Below are 27,939 nucleotides of genomic sequence, written 5' to 3'. Positions count from 1 at the left end.
GGATCCTAGAATGGAAAAATCTGATCAAATCTTTTGATCAGTGACAACTTCAAGTGGAGTGTGTGGTTGTGTTGTTTCTTTTTCTCACCACAATGTGTGAGGGATGGATATGGGTCGGATGCCAGTTTATTTTCGTTACGGATACAAGGACTGGCAGGTTATCAGCATGAATTACTGAGGGGAAAAAAGAAAAATAAATTTGCCATAGCTCTGGAGGAATGACCATGGTGAAAAGGAAGGGACTGTTATTTTCGCTGCTGTACTTTATGGCAGAGTTTTGGCTCACTTCGCAGCAAGTCCTGAGAATTGGTAAGTGGTAAAAGTGTCCATGTCATAAATATTTATATAATAAACTGTTAACATATTGGCTGCCACTGCACTCATCAGCTTTTTCCATAGCTGACCCAGTTATTATGCAGTCTGGGTTGCAACTCATTTCCCACTGGGGTAAAAAATATTATGTATCAAGGATTTCAAACTAGAGCCTTGAAAAATGTGCAATAATTTCTGTGCAACACTGATTGGAATTGTTAAAATGCATTTTCCCTATAGAATGGCATCTAAATAATTAAATGAATGAATAAAATGTATAAATACAGTTTTGTGGTTTCTCGTAATGCAAGGCATTTTTAATCTCTCTCAGTGCTAGTGCAGCATGTTGTTTCATTTCTTTTAAAAGAACAAAGAAGGCAAATTCAATTACAGCCAAGATTCGTGAAATGACGTCTGTTCATTGCAAATGTATATCTCAGTTACTGTAGTTGAATCACTTTTGAATCCTGGTGCCCTCGACCACAAGTTACTGTTAAATACCATAGAGCCAAATGCGATCGAGGCACATCATATATGTTGTTTTTAGGTGCAAATTTTGAATGTGCAGTTGTTGTTGCGTCTTGCCATCACGTAACTATCGTCCACTAAGTTGCCTAGCATGCACATAGCACAAAGCATTGTCAAAAAAAAGACATATTCAACTTTATTCATCTGCTGTGATGTTTGTGCAATAACCTTATAATTTTTATTACTGTATTTTTTTTTCTTACTCCAAGGGAGGGGACTGCAGACAGAGCTGTAGGTTATTCAAATGAACAAAGTGCATTTTTATCAAAATTATGTTAATCCACTTTGGTTGACCAATAGCCAAGTCTCTCTTTCTCTCTCTGTTCCTTCCATGTTGACAGCAAAGAACAGAAGGAGAGACGGGTGATTAAGTTGGCCTACTGCTACATCTGAAAGCATGTACTGTTGGCATAATGTTCTCCTTGGCACACAGCATTGTGAAACTGATACATCACTAAAGAATAAAGAGTGGGCAGGTTCGGCAAAACTTTTTTTTTATATATATATATTTGGCTTCTCCCTACCCTTTCATACTCAAAGGTTTTTTAAGCTTTGTGTGCACTGATGGCCAGTGACATCTGTGAATGTGGATCTGAGTCCAAAGCTGTCTGTTAAGCCTTTGAGGGTTGACAAGAAGAGTAATTTCAATTTCCCTCTGTGCCTGTAATTAAACAAACAGAGCTCTTGCTTCAGTATCCCCCCTTTGATCTCTGATGTAACTTTGGAACAATGAGCCGGTGTTTGCTGCAAATTAATACTTTCGGGCTCTTTGCTCTTCTCCCATTGGTTATTCACATGGGTTAGAAGATTGCATCACAAAAATGGCTTTTAAAATTTAGCCCTAAGGACTCGTCGTTTTACTTAATGCCTGCAGCAACTTTGAATTTGAATATATATTCAAATTTTTAAAAGAATATAATAAATGTGGCGTTGCATAACTTTAAAAGGCTAAGAAGCCGGTGTGACTTCCTGGTTTCAACAGTCCCGATCTGTGCTCTATATTGTTAATCTCTCTCAATCATCTATCACTCTCAAAGGCCACCTAATCTTTGTCATTCTCTTCATGACCCACACACATCATAATCCCTCCCATATGGTGCGTGGCTTGGCTCAATTAACATTTCTCCGTCTTGGCTAGCGTCTGCATCAGATTGTGACTGGCTCCCACTTTTTTCACTGGGGTTGGTAATAATGGTAAATCTTGTGCTCCAAGCCCTTAAACAACTAACTCTAATCTTCTTTATGCATTAAGTCTCTTCCCCAAATATGGTACTTAGGCAGTGACCAAATCTCATCACTGGGGAGAGCACAGATTCAACACAGAATTAACAGCTTGTAGCTGGGCCTTCTGTTTACTTTCCCTTTTGTTAAATTTCTTTTTCTCCTCTTGCTTGCATACTTAATTATTACTTTCTGATACATTATATTTCATTTGTGTATTTATAGTTCAGTCCATGTGATAAGAAATGTGGCACCAGAGTATTACTCTAGCTGTATTAAGAAGATTACTTATATTTTTATTCATTTTGAATGTTTTCCTAGTGAATCCCAAGCATCTTTCACATAAACAGAGAAACCTCAGTGCTCTACATCAAACAAACATAGTAGGCTGTGAGGACCTTCTCATTCATTCACAGTCTGGCATAGCTCCAGGTTGGAGTGGTGCTGGTGGTGTTGTTGGGGTGGGGGCGGGAGGTCTCTTTGGGAACTGGCCCAGGATGGGGAGAAGGAAGAAAGCACAACACTACGTCATTGTGTTCCTCTCCCCTAAAAGACTCTCCTTCATGTGATTATTGCACGGTCACAAAACAAAATACAAAAAATGGATTAAAATAATTATTTGAAGGACACTGTCTCAATGTCAGCGGTTTTCTGGATTAAAATCAAGTCAATCCTGTTGCCAGAACCTGAACCTGTTATTTTTCTTGCTGCCTGCACTGAAGTGAGGAAGCCTATAAAAAGGATCAGCCTAAGGGTTTCTGCCTGCAGCATAAGCAGAATCTTTTGTTTTTGTGACCTCCTAGCATGCATTACCCCAAACCACTGTCTGGCCTATTAAGGATGAGACGGAAGCTCAGTGATCCTGAAAATTATATCGTACACAAATTAATGGTAACTATTCATAGGTCGTTTCTTTTTTTTTTTTTTAACTCTCATGACTCACAAGTGTCCCTTCACAATTTCAGAAGGAAAATTTTCTGGTGATTTCTGCTCTGATGTTTAATCTCATCTTGATTCCAACTTGTAATTACAAAAGTATAAATTATCCTTTCTTGTCCCATCATCTGTTAACCTGTTGAGAGGGACCATTGATTCATGTGTCATCTGCAAACAAACACTTATTTGTCTTCCAATTTATCAATATTATATTTGAGAACTTGCTGACATTACTGGTTTGAAGTTATGAAATGTAGATATTCAAAATACTATAAAGATACACTGAGCCAAACAAACACACAGCATGGTCTAAAGGCTTGTATATGTCTGCTGCAAAAGCAAAAAGATCCTGATCTTTAACCATTTTAATATACAATTAGTAGTTAATGGAAAATATGTATATCACTGTTGCTGTGTGTTAAAGGGTACATGTTTTTATAAAACACAAACTCAAACATCAGTTTCTATATCAGCTGGACTCCAATTTGATGCTTTGTTTTGATCTGAGGCTGTGGTAAAGATTTTCCACCAAACAAAGGAACAGATGCGTCATTGTCTATTGCACCGACAAGCATTCAAAGCTTTTCTGATTTCCACATCTTTCAGACGATTCCTCGACTATATATACAACTTTAATAATGTCTTCCTAAAAAGACAAAAGAAGCACTGAATCTTCACTTGACACCAGCTGTTAGAGCCTTGGACGACGCAAACTTCAATTATTTTCTGGTGATATACACAGTGTTTGTGAGATCTTAATTAAAAAGGCTGGACTGAATTTTCAATCAAATATATACTTCAGCTAATTAAAAAAACAAAACAAAAAAAAAGTAAACTGAGATCTGCTCTTCACTTCAGTTGTCAGGATGGTTGATGGTGGTTTGGGGAATGATAACGGGTAACTACAGCCGACCTTAAGGCCTCAGTCACACGGGCCTATGAGAGAGTGGCTAGAATGTGTTTTCTCTGATGGGTTGACGAGTGGGTGGTAGAGCTTGCTGGCTGTCACTATGTGAACACCAGTCAGTGCTTTTGTCTCCATTAGATTGTCGTTGTCACCCATTGTTTTGATGCAAGATGTCGCCTTGCTTGGAGACGCATTGCTTGCCAACTACTCTTCGTGGTGGTAAAAAGTGCAACACAAACCAGAAATGGAGTTTAATTTAGTTTAAAGTTTACCTACTTATCGCTTAGTCCTTTTGCTTTGAAGGCAAACAGTGCGCCTTTTTCACTGAATTACTACTCCATGGTGAGCAGTTAGCATCTTCCTTACAAACTATGGCTAGGGCCATCTGCCAAAAGAATCAGAAGTAGGTTTTTCAGTGCAGCCCTGCCACCTCTTTGTGACCAATTTCACCTTGACAGCCAGCAACCACTTTCCAACTGGTTGGGGAATACATATTTTTCCCTGGTGACTCATGGTTCCCAGAGGATCGCAGACTAGTCTCTAGGCCTGTGTTACTGGAACCTTAGCATATTCGTGCGAATAGCTAGCTAAGAGAAAGATGAGGATTATCCTGCAGAGTGAAACCACCTTAGAGAAGCTGGTGGTAGTTTGTATTTTTCAGTAGTTATCTAATGATACTGACCACTGGCAGTCACTAGCCTTCCTCAAATTAGGTTTTTCTCATGAAATTAAGTAATTTGTTATTCTTTAAACAAATTTTAAGGCATTATTTCAAGGTGAAATGAAGGGAAGGTTAAGCAGTTTTATTTCACTGCCCCCAAGCTTCAAAGAGGAAATTAATGCGCACAAGCATAATAAAATAGATATTTATTCATATATATATTTTTATTGTGTTGGCAATAAAGATTTCATTCCTACAGCTCATTTAAAAAAAATGGTATTTATCAAATACTAGTCGAGCTGCTAATAGGTTTGTTTTATTTGTCAGCTTTTAACATATCAGTGAAGCTTTTTCATTTTCATAGTCTTTAAGTCTTAAGTCTTAAAAAGACCTTTGTTAGGTGGAAATGCATAAAGAACATGTCATTACATTTTGAGCTCTTAGATGTGAATGAAAAAGTGATTATGTATAAAATTAGAAGTCAACTGCAAATCATATAAATCAGCAAATCTTAAGAGCAGCAGCTATTTTTAACTCTCTCAGAAATGGGATGATCCATTTTCACAGCCTTGTTAAAGAATGAAAAAAAATCTCCATCACTGAGGATGATGACGATGATGTTGTGATGCTGCTGAATCCTTAATAAAGCCTGTGACATTTGCTGCAGCCTCTGCACTTTAAGCAAACAAACCTCAGGATCCAGCTGGTCAGTACTCGTGTGCATTTCCTATTCTATTACCTTAAAAAAAAAAAAAAAGCACCTTAAAAGGAAAAGGGGCACCAAAGACAGTGAAATAGAATCCACTTCCTCTTCAAATTTATAAACTGACTGACGTATCTGTGGCTGAGAATTTTATATTTCAGTGGAGTGAATTAAGGACTTTAACAGGTCCCAGCAGCTGCTCACTGAGGCTTGGTAACCATAATTAGGATTGGCACTTTCAAGCATGCTTTTAGTGACCAGGGAGTCCAGACAAGGCTCTCTCAGTTTGGGGTTTGAGGCTATGCAACACCAAAGAAAAAGGTCATTCACAATCAAGGTCTCAGGGGGAGCTTTTTAAAGGCCTTTTCTACTTCCAAATCAATCACAATTTCACAGGCAATTCTTCAAAGACTGTTTGAGAGTGCAGTGACCTATTGCCATCTGTAGCCTCAGTGTTGAAGCGGGGTCATGTGCAAACACTTGCACCATCTAAATGGGATCTATAATTTGTGATCATTGTTAGTATAATGGCTGATTAACATATTTGAAAAAGACAGAGCTTTCAAAAATGCATTATTGTAGTCTTTGTTTTGTTAGTTAAAAATATGTCAAAGTTGAAAGCAACTTGCTTACCCACAGCATTCAGCACTGGACCAGAGTCTGTTGACACTTGTGAAGTGCAATGCAATAGGAACAAACATTTAACCCTGAATATATTAGATGAGAAATCCTATCACTGAAGGCCCAGATGTTAAATTATTTACATTTGAAAGGCTTCAGTGAATCGAATGAGCAGGGGAATTTTCGGCAGGGATAAGCACACTGAATCTCACACGCGTCTGTCTGCACGCAGGTAGCGACGATCCAGTATTTTTTCTGGCTTTAATCCCAATAGTTTTTAAGCTGCGTTTTATGTAACAAATGTAAAAGACTGCATGTGCCTGGCTGGAGTCATATATGTCTTTATTGCCAGCTGTGGCATGCTAGACCCGCCATCTTTCTGGAGCAGCAGGATGGATTAAGACTTGGATGTTTTTCAGTAAGATCTTCTCAACTCTGAAATAACCCCCTCCTCCTCGTCGTCATCTGTGGCACTGGCACAAACACCTACTGTGGCTAAAAGTGACTGAATTTACCTTTAAAGCCACTTTTAAATCTCATCTTAAAGGTGATGACCAGTGCTTCATAAGAACAAGTCAGACTGTACAGAGACGTGGTGCCTTTCAAAAAGCCTATTAATTGAAATGAATAACTTAAATAATTGATTAAATGAGAACTTCTGCACTAAGTGTATCTTTATAGTATTTTGAATATCATATTCCTGAATTCAAAACAGTTAGGTTTGATAAATACTAACTACTAATACATTTTAAATAACTTCTCCCCCTTTTTCATGCTTGTAAAATCATTTTGTTTTTGTTACCTTGGGCTCCTAAATATTGTTACGAAGTTGTAAATGTAATATTAAAAACTAGAAAAGAATTTACAAAATGCCCGATAAAGCCTAATTTTCCTCTAAAAATTGTCCTCTTGACTATGAGGGACATTTACTAATACTAAATGAATAGTAATTGAAACATGTTCAGTCTTATGATATAGACACATAAACAGTGTTATGTTTACAGCAACTACAGTTAGCTTCTGGGAATATTCCTTCTGTTAAAGCGTTTCATGCAGAGACAATGATGAAGCTTTCCATGTACAGTGACCTCACAGAGGTTAGCTTTGTGGCCTTGTATGTTATCCTGGTGCTGCCATTTTTAGAGTGACTTTGCAATTTAGAGTAAAACCCCAGCTTAATTCTGTTCCTTATTTCTTTATTTTATCTTATTATACTTCTCATTTTATGGTATGTATCATATTAAATATTTCTATAACTGCTGTGTGAAAGGAACCTAATTTCACTGTACAGCACAAACCCACTGTGGTTACTGACACGTGCACATGACAATAAAATGGCTTGTACTTGTACTTAATTAGCCCAAAGTTGTCAAAAAATATCTAGCACCAGAAAAGCATTTCACAGTACTTACAAAACCACAGATGCAGGGAAACTCTGAGGAAACATCTTCATTACTGTATCTTCAAGTAGTTAAACACAGATGCAAAAGGATGATAATTAAAGTCATGTTACTTTAAGTAAAGAAATTTATAGACTCTAAAACAAGTGATAAAGTTTAGCTTTTCAGAGCACGGGTGCTTTGGCACCTTTACCCCTTTCACAGTAAGTCACATCACATTTTTTGGCTTGAATAAATGATCTGTAAATCACAAGCTGGTGGCTTGATATGTTAGGTATGATGACTGTTTCCAGTAGCAGTAAGTTGCAAAGGAGACAAAACTACAAAACAAGATTAATATGTATGACTGTCTTTTGATTTGGAATGTTTTTTTTTCCCTAATTGAAAAATGTGTAAATGCATAAGAGAATAAGGGATGGCTGAAATGTTTCCCCTGATAATATGTTAACGTGCTAAATGTTTAATCTGTTATCCTTTATGCGAAAATGAACTGAACAAATGGCAAAGCTTTCATAAAAGCTATTGTGACAGCTTGTGAAATTCAGGCTCTGTAACAGGCTGAAGCCAGGAGAGTTCAACTTTTAATTTGAATAATATTAAATCCTGTCATTTCAACTGGGTCCCTTAGCAGCATTATGTGACAGAAGTACAAAGGAAACGGGGCCGTATTATGCAACTATTACAATTCAGCTGTGGTAACCTTCAATCTTTAAAAAGACACTGTGTGAATATCTATACCGAGAGAAGCCAACTGATCGATAACTTTTCTGCTTTGATCTGAGCTGGGTCAAACTCCTTCCACTTTTTTCTCCTTGCAGGGGGCATCTTTGAGACTCTTGAAAATGAGCCCATTAGTGTTGAAGAACTGGCCTTTAAATTTGCCGTAACTAACATAAACAGGAACCGGACCTTAATGCCAAACACCACGCTGACCTATGACATCCAGAGAATAAACTTATTCGACAGTTTTGAGGCTTCAAGAAGAGGTAAAGATCTTGTCATTTAATTTTGAAACCCCACTTGAGAATCAGTAAGAGATTTTTGTTGAGATTTTCTTTTCTTCCCACTTTCTGTTTGATTACTTCAGCCTGTGACCAGTTGGCGCTGGGCGTCGGTGCTGTTTTTGGACCCTCTCACAGCTCATCGGTCAGCGCGGTCCAGTCTATCTGTAATGCCCTGGAAGTCCCTCACATCCAGACACGCTGGAAACACCCATCAGTGGACAACAAAGACAGCTTCTACATTAACCTCTATCCTGAATATGCCTCTATAAGCAGAGCTGTGTTGGACATAGTGCAATTCTACAAGTGGAAGACGGTCACTGTGGTCTACGAGGACGCAACTGGTAAGTTAAGATGGGAATAAATGATACAACACATTGCAACTGTTCGTCATACGTATAAAGTGGCAACCGCACTCTACACTCGGCTGCTAAAAACAAAGACAAAGCCCAAATTTTAATACGCTGATTATGATCCATTTTTGTTGAAATAGGAACTACAGCTCCTGCAAGTCTTTGCCTTAGCAACCCTGTTAAATTACCTTCTTGAAGCTATTTATAGATGAGTCAATGTGCCCTGCACATGCACTAAAACTTTTAGAGAGACAACTACAAAGAAAAGACATAATATGCTTTTTGAGGCTTGTGCTCCTGGAAACAGAAGTCAGTCCCAACAGATGGTGAGACAAAATCAATCCTAAATAAACAGGAAGAAGCAAATATAAGACAGAACTAAGAAGTGAGGATAATGCACGAGTAGTTATGATGATTCTAAATCAAGAGTTTTCAATGCAACTGCGATGTACGCTCTTTTAACCTGGCTAGCTGTGCTAGAATATGTCATGGTCCTGTTACTGTGAGTAGTTATGAGAGGAGAAGATGATCAGACCTTCAAATGACATCAAGTTAAAGATAAAGCTTTCTTTTTGGGAGTTTCAGAAAGACAGCCGTTTTATTTGTAGCATTTTCATTTTGTGCTACTTTACAAAAGGTTAAGACCTTGAGATGTTAGGGCTATGGCTTCTTAACAATTACCATGTGACACAAATGTATTTCTGATTATTCTGAATCCTCAGATCCTAATAATCAGTAGCCATGAGCTCCACTAAGCAGTTTTCTAGCACTCTGTGAGTTCAAATAATTTTCCCACCATGTAAGAAAAGACTAAAAGAAGCTAGAACCGAGCATTTTCAGGTACCGTTCTCTTCATTAATAGGAACAGAAGATTTGAGATTTAAAGCACCAGAAAACTTTCCAATTGATCTCTTCCATGATTGCTTGAAAGGTAAATAAAGACTGAAGGTGATGGAAAATGCCCTTAAGAAATATATAGTCTGGGGGGGACAGTGTTGGGTTTGGGCAAAAGTGCCACCATCAGTCCATCAACAAACAGCATTTGTTGATATATTCATTGCTGTGCATATAGTGCAACTCATCACCTCCATGCTTGTTGTGAAAAATAATACAGAATGACTTTCTTGGGATTATTCCAGTTTTAAATTGGACAAAACCAGAAAGCTAAACCTGTGAACCAAACAGAGGACAGTGTCAATGCCTACATCAACAAACAGGGTGGCAATAATGCATGCTACATTATTTAAAATCAGGGTGCAGAACCTATAACGTGGTTGTGCTCAGAAATTCAAAGTTCTACACTGGCCTTCTGTTTAGCAGCACCTACAACAACCAGGTCTCCAAGGTACGACATGCATTCATCATATAAATGAATCTCCAGCAGAGTCTGTGCAAAACTCAACTACTTGTAGCTGGTTCACTGGTTAAACCATAGTTGGGGCACCTTCTGTGCAGCAACACCTGCACAAATATGACCCTCAAGAGCCATCATGTCCTCACATTACAGTAAACCTTCTGTCTTTAAGCTAAACTCCGTCAGTCCACACGATCCATTTACATAAACTGTTTTTGGCCACAACAAAACAAAATGTGCTTGGAGGAAAAAAAAAAAAGAACAATGGTTTCATGAAAACAATACATCTCCAGCTGGTGAGCACAGGGATGGATTGGTGATGCTTTGTGCTCGTCTTGCAGCCAGTGGAAAAGGGAAAGCTTAACTTTGAGGCAGAAGACTGGATTCAATTAAACAGCAGCTAAATCTGTGTAAATAATACAAGACTAGGTTCAACACCAAGATCCTAAACACACCTGAAAATTAACAAGATGAAGATTTTGCCATGGACTCTGCAGTGTTATCAAAAACATATGGATACCACAAAATAGCAGTACATGCAAGCACTCTTAAGATTGAAAGCCTTTGAACAATAAGAATGGGGAAAAATCCCCCCAAACATGAGCTGAAGGACTGCTACAAAAAAACCTCTACAGCTGAAATACTGGCTACAAGTTGTGTCACTAAGGTCTGAAAATGCAAGGTGCTTAAACCTTTAATTCAGGGCCTTAGTCCTTTTTAAATGTTAAAGCTGGAAATTATGAAAATACAAAAACAGTCTTGTTTAAAACAGAATGTATTTGTATTAATTTTAACTTCACTGCTTTTACCTTGTGTACCACAGAGCCACACAATTTCCATGTTCCTTTTAAATCTGGCAGTTTAATACTTAAGTACACTTCCTATGTATCACATTCAAATGTATAAAGTTTACCAGCTCTAACAAGCAGCTGCCACTTAAGAAAAAATGCAGTATTCACCATTAAGAGTGCACTTTAAGTGTCAGTGGTGCATACTGCTCAGTGTCCTGATTTGTTGTTTCTGTTGTTAAATGTGATTCATTGTTGCTTTTAAATGATGCTGAAGTTCTGATTTTTGGTATGTTTTCTGTAGGTTGGGTTATTTTACAGCTTTAGGTGAAAACCATATAAATTTAAACAGATTCAAGCTTTAAGACTTAAAGGCTGCAAAGACTTCAGTGACTAATTATATAGTGGATGAAAATGTATTTCAGCAACTGTTTATGCTTCTCATCTTTAAGGATTTTTATATTCTGATGATCTGCTTTTCATCATTTTCTATTAATGTAAATAAAACAGATTTTAATTCATCCTCTTTTTGCTCAGTTTTCCATTTATCGTTACAGGTGGGAAACTGAGACAAGCATTTTCTTCATTTTTAAACATTTTCTGAAAATGGATAGCATTACCCAAGTGAAAGCTATAAAATATACCATCATATATATGCAGTTGTCCTATACTTTAACCTCATGGAAAATTCTACTATCTGTGCCTAAAACTTGCCTCCAAAAGCATCATGGCCCACTTCAAAAATCCGAAATCTTCTGTGGCCCACCCAAACCTTTTGTCACAACTCGGATCATTCCACTATTATATATTTTTGTTAGTATCATTAACAGCTTTATTTCAAACACCTGAAAGCTATTTTAGTCCTTTATGACAAGATATAAAACAAGTCCAGGATCAAAACAGAGCAGAAAATGCAGAATATGGTGTAATTATTTAAAATACCATGGCTTTGTTAGGTGTTTCTTTTTTCTTTTCTTTTTTTAAATATTTAACAGAAATGTAAAATCAAACTATAAATTATAAAGTTCTTACAGTTATTTACATTTTATAAATTGCAAATATGTTTTGACTTTTTAAAAGATCTAATTTAAAACAACTAAAATATCACACGTGAAATTAAAAATATTTTTGCAAATCACTTTGGGTACAAAACTTTGGGAATTACTGATTGACACTGAAACTTCACTATACGTTATAACGAATTGCCAAGTTTAGTTGCAAGTATGCAACACAGCAATCCATTGACAATTAGCCTTTAATACTAATCAAACAGACAACTGACAAAAGATATAACATCGTACTGTCTGCTTGTAACTGCTGCCAAACAAGTACGACAGGCTGGCACAGACCAAATCCACTCTCCATCTCCATAAGCGACACATAGTGTACTCTGTCAAGGAAAAAAATATGCAGAAAACTAAAGGAGCAGCTTTCTTACCTGGAGAACAGGTAAGGCAGAGTGGAGCACCTATTCTGGTTAGCAAGCAGGTCCATTAAAAGGTCTGGTAGTTCATAAGATGGCAATGCAGTGTTTGAATTCTGTTGTCCTACCTCAGTGGAAAATGATAAAACATTATCACAACTAGCAAACTCCCACCGTTTCCTTACGCGTGGCTAAAAAAAAAAATCGTTTTCCCGACACAAGAAGATCCAACGCGGGGGAAGCTAGTTTATGCTAATGATGTCTAAAGAAAAGTAAACTCCAAACACTAATGACCAAAATGCTTACATCACCTATATATTCCCGCTATAGAATTGCAAGAGACAATTTCTAGTTGTTTTTGTTTGAAAATATCTGCAGGAAAATGTTTTGTTTTTTTTCATGCTGATGCTAGCTTCGTTAATTTATGCTTGTAAATTCGCAATGTGACCCCTAGAGGGCACAGAACACATAAAGAGCCCAGTGATGTGCGATACCAGTAATTTCCTTTCCGATCCCATACCAAGTAAAATTCAAGGTGGTATGACGATATTGATACTTTGTACAAAACTTAATGTGTTATTGTATTTAAAATTATGGCTTCATAACGATTACAAGACTTCAGACTACTTTTTCTTATTGTTTCAATTATGAAGAAATCTCTATAGAATCTATAGAAATAAAAACCTGAAGTCTTGTGTTATTTGAACATGTATATCTTGTCATTTAACATGTGTATATACTTGCCTAGACGTTTCAACAACAACATTCAACATTCACACTTTCCCTCATTCACAGTAGTGCTGTGCCACACTACAACATTTGGTATGATCCAATACCAAGTAAATACAGGGCCAGTATTGGTTATTCAGGCAGCTAATGGGGGGAGAGTAGTGTACCATGATTTATGAGATGAATTCTCAATTTGCAAATTCTGAACAAATTTTAATCACCACTATACCACTGTGATTTTTACTTTCCACAATAATTAGTTAACACAACAGAACACACCTTTCAGCTTTTCATGTGTTTTGAAACTGAGTTTTTGGAGACCTGGAATGTAAATTTTTCTGTCTCTAAAGACCACAAAAGGTTCGGACATTTTTCATAATGCATGTTTGAGGTTTATTTTTCCAAAGAAAAAATTAACACAGTTCAGTAGGCTACATACTGAACTTGAAGGAGAAAAGCAAAGTATCGATCCAATCGTGCTTGTATCGATCCGATACCAATACTAGTGTTTGTATCCATACTATTGATATTTGGAGCAGTCCGCCCACCTCTACTTAAAAGTAATTCCGACCTCCAGTCATGTCTATAAAAGAAAACGTCCTTAGTGCAGTGTGACGTGATTTATACCCTAAGTAGTAAAACATCCCTTCAAATCCCGGAGGAGACACAAACTGTGGCACAAAAGCCTCTAAAAATGTTTTCAATAATATGGGCAGATCATAGTTGTATAATTCATATTTCTTTATGGCATTTACACTAGTGTTAAATGATTTGCATACTGCTGCTTTATAGCATTTGAATATTAATAATAGATTTTTAAAAAGCATTTCCTGTTGCAAATGATACAAATGATTGTACTTGCGGGAACCAATTTAAGGCTACATGACCCACGTGACCCCCAAATTCTCAAGGGCTCTGGTTATCAGGGTGTCTGGCCACTAGGTATCAGGCTAGTATATGTAGCAATCACTTATTTTAGGTATGTGACCCCTCCTGGTCACTTTGTGGAACTGCAGTATTAGCCAGACTAGGCATAAATTTAATCTTCTGGCAAATTATAGTAAGCAAACAGAAACAAACGAAACAATGTTTTATTGCTGATGTTGAAAAAAATGTTATTTCTTCTCTGTTTTTGAAGAAGACGGGATTATACCTCTTTAAGTAGCATTCCCATAGTTTGAAGAACCCTGGGCGTTGAAAACACTGAGGAAGGAAGCAGTGAAAGTGCAGATGTGGCAGCTTGTTGTTAAAAGATGCTTTTAAAAAACAAAAAATCCACATTCCAGTCAAAATAAAATAAATATTTGTTTTATAAATAATAGCTGCCATTAGCTGCCAAATGTTGTGGTGGGATGCAAAATAATCAGATTAAATGATTAAATGTTAAATTCTTGCTGCTCCTACGACATGACACCAGAGAAATGTTGACATGATGGATTTCTTTAAACAAGGTTTGCTTTTTTGTGCTTTGCTTCATTTCATATAAAAGGGCCCTAAAAATAAATGAGAGGTGCTGTAATACGAAGCAGGAGAAAATGCAGTGACCTCAATCAACGCCAATTTCTTATTTTGCAGTTTTAAAGAGAATTATCTGGATTTTAAGCGCATTGAGGCAGCTGTTGTGGTGAATAAATATAATGGAAGTGAACTGAATTGAATTTGAACCAAAATTGTGTGGCTTCATCCTTTGCCTTCTTCTTCATCATCTTCTTTCGGCTGCTCCCTTTTGGGTCTCCACAGCAAATCATCTTCCTTCTTCCTCCATCTCATCCTATTCCTAGCATCCTCTTCTGTCACACCAACACTCTACATTTCATCCTTTATTGCATCCATAAATCTTCTCTGTGGTCTTCCTCTTTTGAATGGCTTTAACATCTTCAGTATCATTTGCATATCCTCTATCCCTCATCTGCAAATGTCCAAACATCTCCACACAATTTTATTGAATTTGGCTTGGTAGCTTTGTCCTTGGATGAGGAATTTTAGTTTTTCTTTACATCATATAAGTAAACTTGTACAGTTAAATTGCTTCAGGTGGGAGGTTTCCATTAAAAAGGGGACTGTTGTGTTTAATAATTGCCTCCTTGTCTTTTGATTCGAGGCCTGATTCGTCTGCAAGAGTTGATCAAAGCTCCATCCAGATACAGCATTAAAATAAAGATCCGGCAGCTGCCCACAGGGAGTAAAGATGCCCGCCCCCTGCTGAAGGAAATGAAGAAAGGGAAGGAGTTCTATGTCATCTTTGACTGCTCTTACCAAACATCAGCTGATGTTCTCAAGCAGGTGAATAACATGCACTTCTTCCAGTTTGTGGGCCACTGAGGGTTCAGCCACTCCACACATAAAGTGAAAATTTGATCAGATATGCAATGTGGATTTTCTTTCTTCAATGGAAAAAAAAGCCTCTAAATCTCTTTTCTGAATTGCTGTTGGTTTAATATTCACTACGTGCAAGATTAGTGCACTTCTATCCCCTTCAGAAATCCTGTGTTCATTACCAAATCCAAGCAGAGCCTATTTCTGGGCCAGACGTACACATTTAGAACCAACAGCTGCTCGGAAGATTAATTGAAGACACTTCACTAACAGGAGAAAATTGTGACATATACTCACTCGCATAGTTGTTAATGTGAGCCAAAGAAATATGAGACAATTCAGGAAATGGATGGAATAAATAATTTGCCGCTCGCTGCGGTTGTGGGTATGGTTGGTTGGTCTTAGGCGGAAGAGAAGATTATTTATCGTGGCTGGAACAAACCTCCACTGTACCGTTAAAGGGAAAACTCTCAAACACTTTCTTTCTCCCTGTTTAGATTCTGTCCATGGGAATGATGACTGAATATTACCACTTTTTCTTCACCACACTGGTAAGAGACAAATCTTTTACAAAAAAACTCTTTTTCTGATCATAATAATTGTGATTCTTGAAACATGATGCCACATAACTACACACTGCTGTCCTGTCCTAAGTCTGTTTTTATGCTACACAACTGAGTTATGCTGATGAGCCTGCACATCTGTGGTTTGTTTTATAATAAGGCTGCTGGGTGCTTTCAGCGCCCTTGGCATAATTCCATGTTATTACCTTGTACTCTTGTTGTTCGACTGTTTTAATCAAGTGTCGGTTTACCCTTTCTCTTTAGTTAACATCTATATCTTGGTCTCATATTGACATTAGGAGCGAAAGTCAGTAGAAGCAAGACCGAATGTGTGTAACTGACAGACAGGTAGGTTTAACAGCTAAGATGCAAGGAGTAAATATGGTGGAGGAGTAGAAACACCTGGGTCAACCATCCAAAGCTACTGACAGTGCGCAGGGGAGGTCAAGAGGAGCGTGCAGGCAGGGTGGAGACGGTTTTTGGCATTGATCTGTGACAGAAGGACAGCAGCAAGAGTGGTAGTGAAATCTGCTAAGATGTATTTGGAAATTGATGCACTGTTGAAGATGTTAAGATTTTCATTGGGAGTGACGAGGATGGACAAGACTAGAAGTGAGTACATCAGAGGGACAGCTCAAGTTGAGCAGTTTGGAATTAGAGAGTCAAGGCTGAGATGATTTCGAACATGTGCACAGTAGGGATAGTAGATATATTGGACACAGGATGTACAAGATGGAGCTGCCAGGCAAAAGAGGAAGACCACAAAGAAGGTTAATTGATGTAGTGAAGGAGGACAAGCAGAGGCATGATGATCGCCGCAGAAAGAAGAAGATTATGTCATGTCATGTCAATCCCCTTAGGACCTGTTTGCCCTTGATTTGGAGCCGTACCGCTATAGCGGGGTCAACATGACGGGGTTCAGATTGCTAAACATAGACAATCCTCACGTGGCTTCGGTGGTCGAGAGATGGGCCATGGAGCGACTGCAGGCACCCTCCAAAGCTGAGACTGGAATGATGGAGGGGATGATGACAGTAAGCCTAGTTTTACCTAATGCTTTCTGTATTATCGATAGAAACTTTCGAATCGGCACATGAAAACAGACATTTTGTTAACTTTTTCTCCACTCTCTTTACTCCACTTTCAAATAACAATGTAATAAAAAGTCAGACATGTAAATGTATCTACTCAAGCTTTATTTGGAACACTGCATGAGATCTTTAAAACGTTTTCGCCAGCTCTCATTGCATACACTTGGGTGAAAATACAGAAATTTTGTGAATTTTCTAAAACTGCTGCTGTACCTTTGAGTGTGCTTGCAGAAATGAAATGCTGCTGTTTATGTACATAGACAGCCCTGGTGTGATAACTGGACGACATGTGATTTGCAGTCCCCAGTAACAGAGGATGATGGCCACATTTCTCTTTCAGACTGAAGCGGCTCTGATGTACGACGCCGTCTACATGGTGGCTGCTGCCTCGCAACGCACCTCTCAAATCACTGTCAGCTCCCTTCAGTGCCACCGACACAAACCCTGGCGCTTTGGATCACGCTTCATGAGCATGCTCAAAGACGTGAGTCTGCCTTATGAATGTGTGACACCCAGCACTCCATCCATTCATCTGTCCTTTTCATAGCCCGCTGCCTCTGTGCCACTTGCTTTTGTGCAAGAGCAGAAACAATAGAGTTAGGAGATTAGATCTGGTGAATGAGCAACGAGTGTGTGATGATTATATTGAAAATAATTTTTTCAAGACATGGTGATTGACGTCATGCATCACATGTTGGTAGTCTTGTAAAGATTAGAGCTGCCCATGGAGAAATGCTGCTCCTTGTGTGAATGTTTATGAAAGCAGGTAAAGACAATGTAGATTTGAGACACCTCCTCGTGAGCTAATAATAATGCTGAAATGATAATAACTGAAGACTCATGCTAAGGATCATGTAGCATGCTTCTTGCTCTGTTGAACATGAAAAATATTTCTGCATGAATTGTTTATCTAACAGCAGATTAAACAGAAACACAATGAGACAAACACTCAGCAAAGCCTGACAGGTTGAAAAAAACATGCTCCCTGCTGTGGAAGCAGACTTTTTCATCTGTGTCAAGATATATTCATCTCACTTTAATAAGCTTTCTTGTTATTGCACTCTCTAATTAGATGTTTCTTTAACCAATGAGCTCTTCTTGTTGTAAGTGAGGACAGAATATTGACAGAAACAAGCAAAGCCAAATAACCCAGACAGCAGAGTGTAAATGAATGAGACTTTTAGCTGTATGGTCTTTAAAGATATTGTCTGTAATTAGGCTTGAGAAAAGTATTTTTACATAAAAACAAAGAGATATCAAATGTAATTTTCTTGTCGACTGATGACTGCCACTGTAATATTCTTTCTTCTACACACAAAAAACCCCCAAACATCCTAAAATGAACATAGTTTTTTTAGTACAGTGCTTTAATTTAAAAGTGTCATTCCAGTACTTTCTTTTTACTATTCTCCCATTTACAGCAAATTATGCATACAACACACTACCAGCCAATATTTTTACTGCCATACTATATAGATTTTCAATTTACTGGTAAATCTTAGCTACTAGGGTCCTCGGCTATGGTTGTGAACTTGGGTAAGTGATTGAAAGAATAAAACTGGAGATACAAGTAGCAGAACTGAGCTTCCTCTGAAGGGTGTCTGGCTCATCCTTGAAGCTCATCCTTGAAGGTAGTTTGAGGACCTTGGTCATTTGGGAGGTACTCGGAGTAAAGCTGCTCTCTTCTTACAAAAGAGAGAGCGGAGGTGATTCAGGAATTGTACGCATCCTAAGCGAGGGTTTCTGGGCATATCCAACCAAAAAAAGACGCAGGGAAGCTCCAGGACATGCTGGGGAGATTGTTTCCCAGCTGACCTGGGAACACCTGGGAAGGAGAGGGGAATATACAGGTTGTGGATGGTGAAAAGATGGTCTGGGCATTAGGCTTAATGGCTGGGTGAATGAATTGATAGAAACTTAGCAGAAAAAGTAAGGAAATTTGTGTTGGCAATAAATCCTATATGGTTGGATAAAGAGGATTTGGCAAGTTTTTCATGGGTGCAACCCACATGCTCAGCTCTGCTGCTCAACTCACAAATGCATTTTCCTTGCAAATGTGACACAATTTAATGGAAAATACTGTAAACAGACTTTCTAGCAGTATAAGATTTATTGCCAGGAAGCACTGTTACAACAAAGAAATAATCGACCGAACATAAATGTCCTTACTTTTTGTACTAAGTTTAGCTTTTAAATTAGTCATTAATGGAAACACTTAGCAAATCCACAAAATACAATCTTACAGGGAACTGAGGGAAGCTGGTTGGTAAATACTGTACATCCATCATATTTTGCTCATAACTCTCATCTTATTATCAAACATAAGTTCTGCGCTGCAAAGTAATATACTGACTATGTGTCTGGTGGAGCTGACAGTAGTGTGCTTATCTGGAGAAAGCTTAAACCGAGTATTTGGAAAATTCAAAAGAAATGATGTCTTCAGCTTACAATAGACTTCCCATTATGCCTCTCCTTATTCCTGTTACTGCTTGTATGAGAGGCACTCTGATTTAGTCCATGATGCATTACCACACAATAATTATGTAACTCTGACAGTAATCAAACCAGACGTGATGTATGCGGAGCTGAATCATTTATAGCAAGTAATTTCCAAGCTTCTACAAGACAAATTGGTTACCTTAAAGAAACGAGTAGCTGCCTGCATGGTGAAAAACACATTCACAAATAAACACACCATTTAGAAAGTTAACATGTGTACATGCTGATATAAAAGTTTAATGGTGGAAAAGTTTAACATATGTAGAAACTATATTGAAAATATGTTAACATATTAGTAAGGTCTTTTTTAAAATGTATTCTAAATTAAGAACTATAACTTAACAGCATTAGATGATGGGCCCTTGAGCAAGACACTAAGTGCTGTTCAGTAGCTCAGCCTACACTCTGCTCTTGTGGGGGTGGAAAGGTAAACTGACAAATCTGCCTGCAAGACTCGGTGCTGTGCCACACATTTAATGGGGAAAGTTAAGTTTTATGAAGAACTAACTGTTCAAGAATATTAGGGCACTTTGAACGCATACAGATGAATGTGCTTGGATCTGATTTTAGATACAGTAATGATGTGGAAAAAAAGAAAATATTGTTTTTTCTCACTGTTCCCTCACATGTGGTGATGGGTTTTTAATGGTGGCAGTGGTTCAGACTTTTGGTTTCTTCTGGATTCTTCCATCTGAAAGCATCCTTATCGTTATCTTACATATATAAAAAATAGGTCCACTTCTTGGACAAAGAGTTGTTTTGCCTCTCTACACCATCATAGACTTTAAATCAGTTGAACAGCTGTGATTAAAGCCCAGACTTTCCGCTTTAATTCAGAGGGTTTGGATAAAAGTTTTGCAGAATTAGAAACATTTTCATACACAGATTCAGAGGCTTAAAATACTTTGGACAATTAACCAACAACCAGTTTCATGGTTAGGTGAGGCCCGTTATTATTTCAAGACAAAGGCTGCAAACCCCTGGTTACACTCAAGAACATGAGTGTAACCAGTAAACATCTAATCATCTAACCAGTAAACATCTCACAGAAAAATATCTGGACAGATGAAACCAAGATTAACTTGTACCAGGAAGGATGATGGGAAAAATATGGAGACATGGTAGAGGCAAGTGGAACCAGGCCAGCAGTGTTTATTGATGATGTGATTGAAGTATAATGGGCTATATTCTCTGCTCAGATTCAGACACCATGCGGTGTAGGCTTAAGATGGTCACTGACTACAAAGGGTTTTCATTCAAGGATTAAAAACAGCCCTAATATTTAAATATATGTAACTATATATATTTTTTTTATAGATAGGGGTATTATCTATAAAAATGGCTGTATGTATACACTTTAGTTTAAACTACAAAAAAATTGTGTCCTTGTCCAACAAAATAACTGAATGTAAACTGCAGTCGTGGAAACACATTGTCAAGAGAGAGAAAATCTGATTGGTGAGGACTTAAAAAGGAGAATTAATCAAAAGAATAAATCTGGACTGAGGGGTCAGCAGATCTCACAGATGCGAGTGACGACACTGTGGAAAGCAGACATATCAAAGGGGAGTTTCATTGAATGATACCCTCTAACCTTCTATATGTATTAAAGAAACTGATGTTTCTCATGACGTGATCAAGTTTAATCTGAAATCTTAAGTTTATGTGTGATTCCTGACATGGAATACTATCCTCTGCAAAATCAATTTCATCATACTGCTTCAGAATGATGACATTGGATTAAATTCTTTCTTAATCTTGTTTTGTTTATTGCTCGTTGCGTGTACTAATGGCTCAAGCTAAATTTGCTTTGGTTCCAGTCGACTGAATGGAATATTTTTCACTTTAAAAAAATAGACTGATGTCTGTGTAAAGGCTCTGCGATGATCAAAGTCAAAGGCTCAATGTTGTTTTGCATCTCTAAATTCACCTGTATGCTATTTCTAGCAGAAGAGATTTTAGTGGAATATTTTGCAGTATTTAATACTAGCATGACACTGTATTTTCTAAAATCTGTATGCAAGTGCTATAAAAACATTTTGACATGCATTTTTATTCCAACTTTGTTTTATTGATTTCAACCATGACATACAAAGTTGTACCATTGTACCCTCCAACCCCCCATCCCGAATTCTCTGACATGCATTTTTTGCTGGACGGCATGTCCTCGGTGTCACTCCAATACCACAGTGTCTTGCTCTTAGAGTAAACAAATATTAAGATGAACCAATTCTTTAAAAATACACAAACCACACTGTTCATCTCCTGAATACCATATGTTATTTCCCATGTTTGATGTTTGTGGCTGCTTTCAACATTGCTTTAAAAAAAAAAAAGCAACATTATATTGAAACCTAACTGTAATATTACATATTATATATTATTTTCCAGCATTGTGGCATGCTTTTTTTCCCCCGAAGTTGACATTTTTTTCTTACATTTAAATGTGATGTAGCGTTGTCATTTAGAAATCTGGCTTTGTTTTACGTTTTGGATCAAAACGCACTGGTACTGTGAGAAAGTCCTGCACCACCCTCATTTCTGTATATTTTGCCTCCAAGGAGCCAGGCTTTGTTATCAAGTGCTCTTGAACAATAGTTCTCCAGGCTTTCTGAAGTTTTTCATTGGCTGCTTTTTTATTCATTTTCTTTCTGGTCCTTGTACCTTTGTATGTTTTTTTTGTTTTTAAGTCACCTATGAATCTTTTAAGCATAAAAAGGATATTGTAATACATAATTTTCCAATTAACATTTCTTTAGATGAATCTGTGAAAAATGATAACACAGTGTGTAAAGATAATGATAATGATTCCTGTGCATTTGAATGTGCTTCAAGAAGCCTCGAGAACTATTCCCAAAGACTACAAAGTAAAGCTAGTGTAAGTAAAAAGCTTGCCAAACAGATTTCAGGTTGTGTTGAAGACTAAAGGTGGTCAAACCAAAACACCGAGTTTCAAGCTTGTTAAAGTTGTACAGACACACACACATTTCAATAATTTGCTGCACCTGTTTCCCGTTTTCCTAGCAAATATAAATAAATGAAGGGTGAGTCAAGACTTTTGCACACTACTGTATGAGCATTTTATTTAGGGGTCAACTGACAATAATTATCATTTTTTCCAACTTTACAGTTAGAATGTCATGAAAGACAATGTCATAGACGTTATAGGGATGCACTGAAGAGGTCTATTGATGTTTTCATGTCGCATCTTTCCATAAAGAAATTGACTTCTTAGCTTTCTCTGCCAGTGCAGATACAAAGCTACTTTCCCTGTGCTCTCTGTAACAGATTTAACCTGACTGTAATTCAACTGAGCTAACTTCATTATCAACTGATTTCAAATATATCTGAGCACTGCTGCCCACCCGCTGCTCTCCTCGCAGACAGAGGGCATGCCTGCCTGCTCCATTTACATCACCATCCCCTGTGTTACAGACTTGGAGAAATTTAATATTTCCATTGAGGATCTAGCCAATGCAAAAACGTCCATTGTGATGCAGTTAGCCAAGTCAGTCTTCTTTGCTTAATGAAGTACTCATCAATTATTCATGTTTAAAAATTGTTTTCATTTTTTCCAGGCTCCTGCTTTGTTTTGCATTCATGGATATGATGAAAAAAAGGAAAGAAAAAAACAAGAAAAAAACCTGAGGGGGTCTTTGCTTGTGTTTTCTGAAACAGGCACAGTGGAACGGCTTGACAGGACAAATAATTATAAACAAGACAGACGGTCTGAGGAAAGAATTTGATTTAGATGTCATCAGCCTAAAGGAGGACGGCTTGGAGAAGGTGAAGTGTCTAACCCATGTTTATACCGTTAATACATGTTATTGTTATTTTGTTAATACACATTAAAGCAGAGCTGAGTATCATTAATGAGTATAGACAAACAGAGCTGTTAACTGTATTTTCCCACAAATATGCAGAAAGATGACTTGTCTTTAAAACAATGTATAGACCAATTTAATTAAGACTACATAAATCTTGAAATGTGGTGTCCTAATTATGTATTTAAAAAGTAACTTTTTGAACTGTTTTGACACACTGCTCTCTCAAAATAACTTGTAGCTGTCTCTTCAAGCTTGTAAGTGTGTTCCTCTAATCACAGTGACAATGCTACTCTCAGTTTTGGCAGGTCATTAAGAAGCTGTTACCTGTTCATGCTATCATCACTGCAAAGACTTTAAACCCTGGTTGACACAGTTGGGAGTAAAAACTACTAACAGAGGAATTATTCCCCCTTCTGTCATCTGTGATTAAAATGCTTTCTCTTTATTATTTTTGCAAGACAAACACGGGCAACAACCGCTTGAATAAAGTGTGGAAAAAGGTCTGTACTTTAGCTGCCACGGCAGACTAAAGGAATATTGACACCTACTAATTTACTATACCTTTGTGATGTTACCCCTTTTCATTAAAAAATAAAAAGGTTCAGGTACTGGTGGTTCTTAGAAATGGTGTACATTTCTCTACTGGCATTTCAAGTTTCATAACATTTTGTGAGCCTTTCCTTTTTTTCCCTGTCTGTGTTTTTCATATTAACTTTTCTACTTGTTACTGCTTTCTTTTCCCGTCTTTACCTTATTTTCCTCAATTGTGTGAAGGTTACCCAAGTAGTAACTATTTAATGTCCAGCCAGTGTGGTTATTTGGATATTTTATTTGTTACAGATTGGCGTGTGGAACTCCCAAACAGGCCTTAATTTAACAGAAATTAACAAGGACTCATCCACAAATGTAACAGACTCAATGGCCAATAGGACCCTTATTGTCACTACTATTCTGGTATGAACAGACATCATTGCTAGTGAGCATTTGATTTCAAATGTATTTGTATTATATAATCCACTGAAACCTTTCTGTCTTTCACCAGGAAAATCCTTACGTCATGTATAAGAAATCTGACAAGCCGCTTTATGGAAATGACCGCTTTGAGGGTTACTGTCTCGACCTGCTCAAAGAGCTCTCTAACATTTTGGGCTTCTCTTATGAAGTAAAGTTGGTGTCAGATGGCAAATATGGAGCTCAGAACGACAAAGGGGAGTGGAACGGCATGGTGCGGGAACTCATTGATCATGTGAGTACTGATCAGTCAGTCTTACTGTAAGAGAGAAGATGTTCAAATGCATCACAGTGTCTGCAGCTGACGGTGATTTTGCTCTTTACCAGGTGGCTGACCTTGCTGTGGCCCCTCTCACTATTACATATGTCAGGGAAAAGGTTATTGATTTCTCGAAGCCATTCATGACGCTGGGTATCAGCATCCTCTACCACAAACCCAACGGCACAAATCCAGGAGTCTTCTCCTTCCTTAACCCACTCTCTCCTGATATCTGGATGTATGTGTTGTTGGCATGCCTTGGTGTCAGCTGTGTGCTTTTTGTTATTGCCAGGTAAAGAAAAAAAAGTGCTAACTGATGTGAACTTATTATAGTTGCTTTTACTTTTAAGCAACACTGTTTATGTAAAGGCAAAATTTCAGTTTAACATTTTGACTTTCAGTCTGTAACAGGCCAATAGTCACTTATTAATTTTAACTGATGATTTTTTTCATTCATAACCTTTAGGTTTACTCCCTATGAGTGGTACAACCCTCACCCCTGCAACCCAGACTCGGATGTGGTTGAAAACAATTTCACTCTAATAAACAGTGTCTGGTTTGGAGTCGGCGCACTTATGCAGCAAGGTATTCCTTTATTATCTTTTTATGCGGGCAGAAGTTTTCCTTTGGTAAAGCACATTTAATCATTCCTTTAAAGTATTCATCTTTAGGCATGAAAAAAAGATTTTTGAACTTCATTTTTTAAACATGTACTTTTCAAGGAGTTTGTTACATGCCCACTTAGCTGGACAACAGACGTTTTGACTTATGAATTTGACACACGAATAAATAATATACACTTTTTAAAAACTATAAAATAACAAAAATCTGTTTTTTTTTTAAAAGATGACAATATAACAACATATATATATATGAACTATAGCAAATATAACATGGAGTGACACATCAGTGTCCAGTGTAGTGGTTTATGTGCAAGTATACTATCAACACTGACACAAATACAAGAAAACAGCCTTTGAATAGCTGTCCACTGTGGTGACCACTATGCATTAAAGGGTTAAGTATCATGTAGATGTGATGGTCTCATCATATATAGTGCTTAACAAATTTATCAGATGACCTGTCATAAAAACAAGGAAACACAAATATTTTAGAAACATATTAAAAAAAAAACACAAATTATGAAAATAACAAACTGAATTTGTGTTTTTATAACCAAACATGAGCCGGCACACTGGCTAATTAATCCAGAATAACATTCAACCACTGAAGCATTTTTTTCTGTTAAGGGATGTAAGAAAATAACAGTAATTTGGGATCTTAATTAAAAATAAATAAATAATGTGCGTTACTATTTTTCCTGCTTTTTTGTAAAACAGCAAATTTGAAAATGGATTAACCCTTACGGAAACATTAAAAAAAATATTTTGGTCATTACCGATTAATTTAGGGCATCTTTGCCATAAACCTTGTATTGTAACTGTATTTAATTATAAATCAATAATGTGACTTGTAATCTTATCTGATAGGATCTGAACTGATGCCTAAGGCTCTCTCTACAAGGATAGTTGGTGGGATATGGTGGTTCTTTACCCTGATCATTATCTCTTCATACACTGCCAACTTGGCCGCCTTCCTCACTGTGGAAAGAATGGACTCACCGATTGACTCTGCAGATGATTTGGCCAAGCAAACCAAAATAGAGTACGGTGCCGTAAGAGATGGCTCCACCATGACCTTTTTTAAGGTAACCATCTTTTTGTTTTACAGGACAATTGTAGGGAAGGAATGCAAATAAGAATACTGCTTTTGATTTTAATTAGCCTGGCAAGTTTTACCCTTAAGCCAACAGTCTTCAGTCATGTGCAGCCTGACTGGCTGGTATAAAATTTATTTAGTTTGGAAATAGAGGAGGGTTAAAGGTTAGTGTCTTGGAAATTTCCCCATGTATCAGTTTAACAAGAACCTGTGGGAGACTGTTCCATAAAGATTTGAAGGATTTATTATTTTGCCTGCAGCAGATCCAGCAGTTTATCTAAATCTATGGTGAAAATTGAATGAACTTGAGGAGATTTGTGCTCTGATGCACAGCAGGAGATGGCACCAGTCAACAGATACCCTGCAAATATGGTTTCATTTTAAATATTAGAAGCAGGCGCCAAAGGCGTAAAGATGCTTTCTTTTGTCTAAAATGTCGTTTTGGTCCTTGTAGTTTTGACCGTGGTTTTAATAAACCACAAATGTTGATTTTGATTCAACAGAAATCTAAAATCTCTACTTATGAGAAAATGTGGGCTTTCATGAGCAGCAGGAAAAACACAGCATTAGTGAAAAACAACCGTGAAGGGATTCAAAGAGTCCTCACTACAGATTATGCCCTCTTGATGGAGTCGACCAGCATCGAGTACATCAGCCAGCGCAACTGCAACCTCACACAGATCGGAGGCTTGATAGATTCAAAGGGCTATGGTGTTGGAACCCCAATTGGTAAGATGGATGACTATATAATAATTTCAATAATAACCATTAATAACCATGCTCCCTCTCAGAAACCTAAACATTATGTTACTGTAATTCCTGCTGTAGGCTCCCCTTACCGAGATAAGGTCACCATTGCAATCCTGCAGCTTCAAGAAGAAGGGAAGCTGCACATGATGAAGGAGAAGTGGTGGAGAGGGAATGGCTGCCCAGAAGAGGATAGCAAAGAGGCTAGTGCCCTGGGCGTGGAGAACATAGGGGGAATCTTTATTGTATTGGCAGCTGGACTAGTTCTCTCAGTTTTTGTAGCAATTGGAGAGTTTATTTACAAATCCAGAAAAAACTTGGACATCGAGGAGGTGAGCGTCGGCCAGTGCGAATGGCACAACAAGTATTAACAAAGACTGTTATGACCATACTACACATTTGTGTTGTCGTTCCAGGACTACAGCAATCACTAGGCCAATAAAAACTGAAGTCTGAATGTGTCGAACTGCATTGTTACAATCAAAACAAGTTTTTAAGGCAAAGTTTTGTGTTTTCAGTAGTTTTTATGTAGAGCACACAAACATTTTAGTCTCGATTGGAAGAATAGGTTAGAAACCCTTTTTATGATGATGACAGATTGTTGTTGACTTCTGACATCGTGACTCTTGACCATCTTGGCCTTGCTCTTTGTTTTTTTTTTAAACATTACTCCGTGTGAAAGAAATGTCATTTTCATGGTGTTATGGGTAAGTGATGGTAAGTGGTATCTTTCCAGTAATGACTGATTCTCTTATGACATGTTTGTTATTTTCATATTTACAGCGCACAGGAACTTTGACACATTTACAAACTTGTTGATTTATTTGACAGTTTATGAGTGAGTACTCCCTCAACATCTTATTCATTAAGTTGCTTAATGTCTGTACTTTTTTTGTATCATATGAAGTTTATGAACTGCATGGATAAGTTTTGTCACGTTGGAGCTGTTTCAAAATGACTAAAAATATGT

The 27,939-nt window shown here is 37.5% G+C and overlaps 1 protein-coding gene across 1 annotated transcript; it reads left to right on the top strand.

Moving 5' to 3' along the window:
• Window positions 1-10: 10 nt before the first annotated feature.
• LOC116310859 (glutamate receptor ionotropic, kainate 1) lies at window positions 11-27,939 on the top strand. The gene is made up of 15 exons (XM_039622594.1): window positions 11-309; window positions 8,108-8,275; window positions 8,377-8,634; window positions 15,039-15,220; window positions 15,751-15,804; window positions 16,677-16,850; window positions 17,248-17,391; window positions 23,085-23,192; window positions 24,074-24,187; window positions 24,276-24,479; window positions 24,572-24,795; window positions 24,970-25,088; window positions 25,994-26,211; window positions 26,726-26,951; window positions 27,051-27,939. The coding sequence occupies exons 1-15, from the start codon at window positions 219-221 to the stop codon at window positions 27,338-27,340; spliced, it is 2,574 nt and encodes an 857-aa protein (XP_039478528.1). The 5' UTR covers window positions 11-218; the 3' UTR covers window positions 27,341-27,939.

This window comes from Oreochromis aureus, linkage group 14, assembly GCF_013358895.1.
Source record: "Oreochromis aureus strain Israel breed Guangdong linkage group 14, ZZ_aureus, whole genome shotgun sequence".
NCBI lineage: Eukaryota > Metazoa > Chordata > Actinopteri > Cichliformes > Cichlidae > Oreochromis > Oreochromis aureus.
This window is presented reverse-complemented; position numbering and strand designations above follow the sequence as displayed.